This window comes from Papilio polytes, unplaced genomic scaffold (assembly GCF_000836215.1).
Source record: "Papilio polytes unplaced genomic scaffold, Ppol_1.0 DF823288.1, whole genome shotgun sequence".
Classification (NCBI taxonomy): domain Eukaryota; kingdom Metazoa; phylum Arthropoda; class Insecta; order Lepidoptera; family Papilionidae; genus Papilio; species Papilio polytes.
This window is the reverse complement of record NW_013525916.1, coordinates 1,550,463-1,552,814: the sequence shown is the minus strand read 5'-3', so window position 1 is coordinate 1,552,814 and position 2,352 is coordinate 1,550,463. Positions and strand designations below refer to the sequence as shown.

At 33.2% G+C, this 2,352-nt stretch overlaps 1 protein-coding gene across 1 annotated transcript; it reads right to left on the bottom strand.

Annotated features, from left to right (window-relative positions):
* Positions 1 to 238: 238 nt before the first annotated feature.
* On the bottom strand, positions 239 to 1,893 carry LOC106104983. The gene is made up of 2 exons (XM_013285177.1): positions 1,613 to 1,893; positions 239 to 394 (listed from the first exon to the last, which is right to left on the bottom strand). The coding sequence occupies exons 1-2, from the start codon at positions 1,710 to 1,712 to the stop codon at positions 258 to 260; spliced, it is 237 nt and encodes a 78-aa protein (XP_013140631.1). The 5' UTR covers positions 1,713 to 1,893; the 3' UTR covers positions 239 to 257.
* Between the last annotated feature and the right edge of the window lie 459 nt (positions 1,894 to 2,352).

The window sequence follows — 2,352 nt, the reverse complement described above, 5'->3', positions numbered from 1 at the left end:
AATTGGAATAAGAACATTAATTTATACGGAGTTGTGTCCATACATCAGTTGTTTTTCTTTTTAAAGTACTGCGTGATCTAGGGCTTGTATTAATTCTTATTAGTCTGTTCACAATTTCTAAATTCCTGAAAATCTCAACATTTCTTCTTAAGTTAAAATGTACCGAATCACAAGAAATAAATTAAAAAAACACTTTGTAACATATTTTTTTACAATTACGGATGTTAAAAAAATAAAGTCTCAATTTTATCTCGTATTTATTGATTGCGTTTCGTGATAAGTGAAATTTTCCCCTCGGGTCGCTTTTTATTTTTGTCACGGAGCAATTTCTTTTCGAATCCGTATACAGAATAAAACGGCAGCGGCATAACAGTTGACGACACCGGCAGAAGATCTGAAACGAGGTAAGTGTTATTGTAACGGAATATATATTTTAATATTAATATTCGATTTATGACTACACCGAGACCAGATCGTAGTAACCACAGCTTGGTTGTAGTATTCACACCAACTTTCAATCTAGTTCCCCGTAGAGGTTGTTAGCACTGCTATAAGGTCGTGTTACAAAAGTCTGATGATGTTATAAAAGATCATAATATAAAAAGATACTATTGTCAATATTAATTTAATATCGTTACGCATGACTTTATATTAAATGACAAACACAGGTCCATATACAATCTTGACCCTGGCCCGTTACTCGGTTATGCAAGGCCGGGCGACCAGTCTTAAGCTTTTTAATGCAGTCTCTGCACAGTTTTGTTCAAAGGCCGCGTTCACACTTCATTATAAAAGTTATTATGAACTCTTAAAGTTACATTGAGTTACAATCCAGACTTGAGACTTTATTCCTTCGCTTTAAGAAAATTATGGTCACCCTATTCTGAAATTCACGGGATATTAAAGTAATTTTTATTTGTAGCACTATTTAGTTTAATGAAGAGATAATTCATAAGCACATGTCTACTATGACATATGCTTTATTTCTTGTATTCTGTATAGAAAATGTTATTTTTTAATTGTTTTCAATATACCACGAAAAGGTAGGAAAGGTTGTAAACATGACTTTGTATTTCGAAAGTGCACTTTGCGCACGACACGAAGTTTGTGAACTCAAGGCAATACCGTGAGTAAACCTGCATCCATTTAATTTTAAATAATAACGAAACATTCGCGTGTTGCATTACGTTAAAGGTTTACGCCATATATTTTTAATGATATTAAAAGCTGATATTTGGATGTTACAATAACCGTAAGTATTCAAAAACGCTCTTGCAAACAAAAGTTAAAGAGCATCTTTTTCCATATCTTGCAGTTTGAAAAATTGTGAGAAAGCATGTTTCGGCAGTGAGAACTCAATTTTTTTCTAACACCTGCTTAATAGTAAGGAGATTAGAATAGTAAACTTTTTACATTAAAAAAAAATCAAATGCCTTTGTTAATATCAAGAAACGATGGTCTCTATAATTTCTTAGCTGATTATCATTATGTATTTACAACCTTTTTTAATATAGATAAAAAATCTATTTTCCAAATAATAATAGAATTTGACAGTATCAATTCACCGAAGTGTTTATTTGCTATTCGAATTGTATAATCAAAATTGACTCACCGGGCTTCAGAACGTTATCGGAGTCCCGTCGATACAGCATCCCGTAAGTAGAGCCAAAAATACAGCCCGACAACAGTAGGAGAAGCAGACAAAAATTCATTCTTTAAATGGGCTGAATATACCGGGATCGCGCAACTCGACAGTGGATATATTTTATCCTGTATTTATTCGACACTCTTCCGTGTCGCGGCGAGCGGCGTACTCGAATAGACTCGAATAAAATATCGAACGTATCACTGATATTCTCGATACGACCGGCTGGCATTACAAGATCGAAAATCTAATATGAATACGCTTTTAGCAAAATCACTTTAGCGTAGGCTTGTACCGTTGTCCGGGAAGATTGCGGTAAAAATAAAAGATGGCATTTTGTAAATAAAAGCCGAATAGGTTTGTATTTGGGTTCGTTAGAGCGAAGGTGACATTGATAAGCACGAAATGTATTTTATTTTATAAGTATCAACGTAACTGATATTGTATTGATCTTTGCGTACTTGTATCTTTTTAATTCATTCATTAAAAAAAGTAATAAAAAAACGTAGTATTAACAATATTTAACACATTACAAGGCCTTTAGAACCATGTTGCTATGTCTGGATTTGCATTGACATGTAATTAGTTCCGAAGAACTTATTACCGCTAATTAATCACTAAGGATGAACCTTAGTGTCTATTCCTTCCGGTGTTCAACATTTAATGATTCTGAGAAAGAACGACATTTTGTCACATAAAAACCAGAA

Coding starts and splice junctions, on each gene's coding strand:
- LOC106104983 (XM_013285177.1), bottom strand. CDS start 1,712: ATGAATTTTTGTCTGCTTCTCCTACTGTTGTCGGGCTGTATTTTTGGC. Junction 395..1,612: donor CGATAACGTTCTGAAGCCCG/GTGAGTCAATTT, acceptor ACCTCGTTTCAG/ATCTTCTGCCGGTGTCGTCA.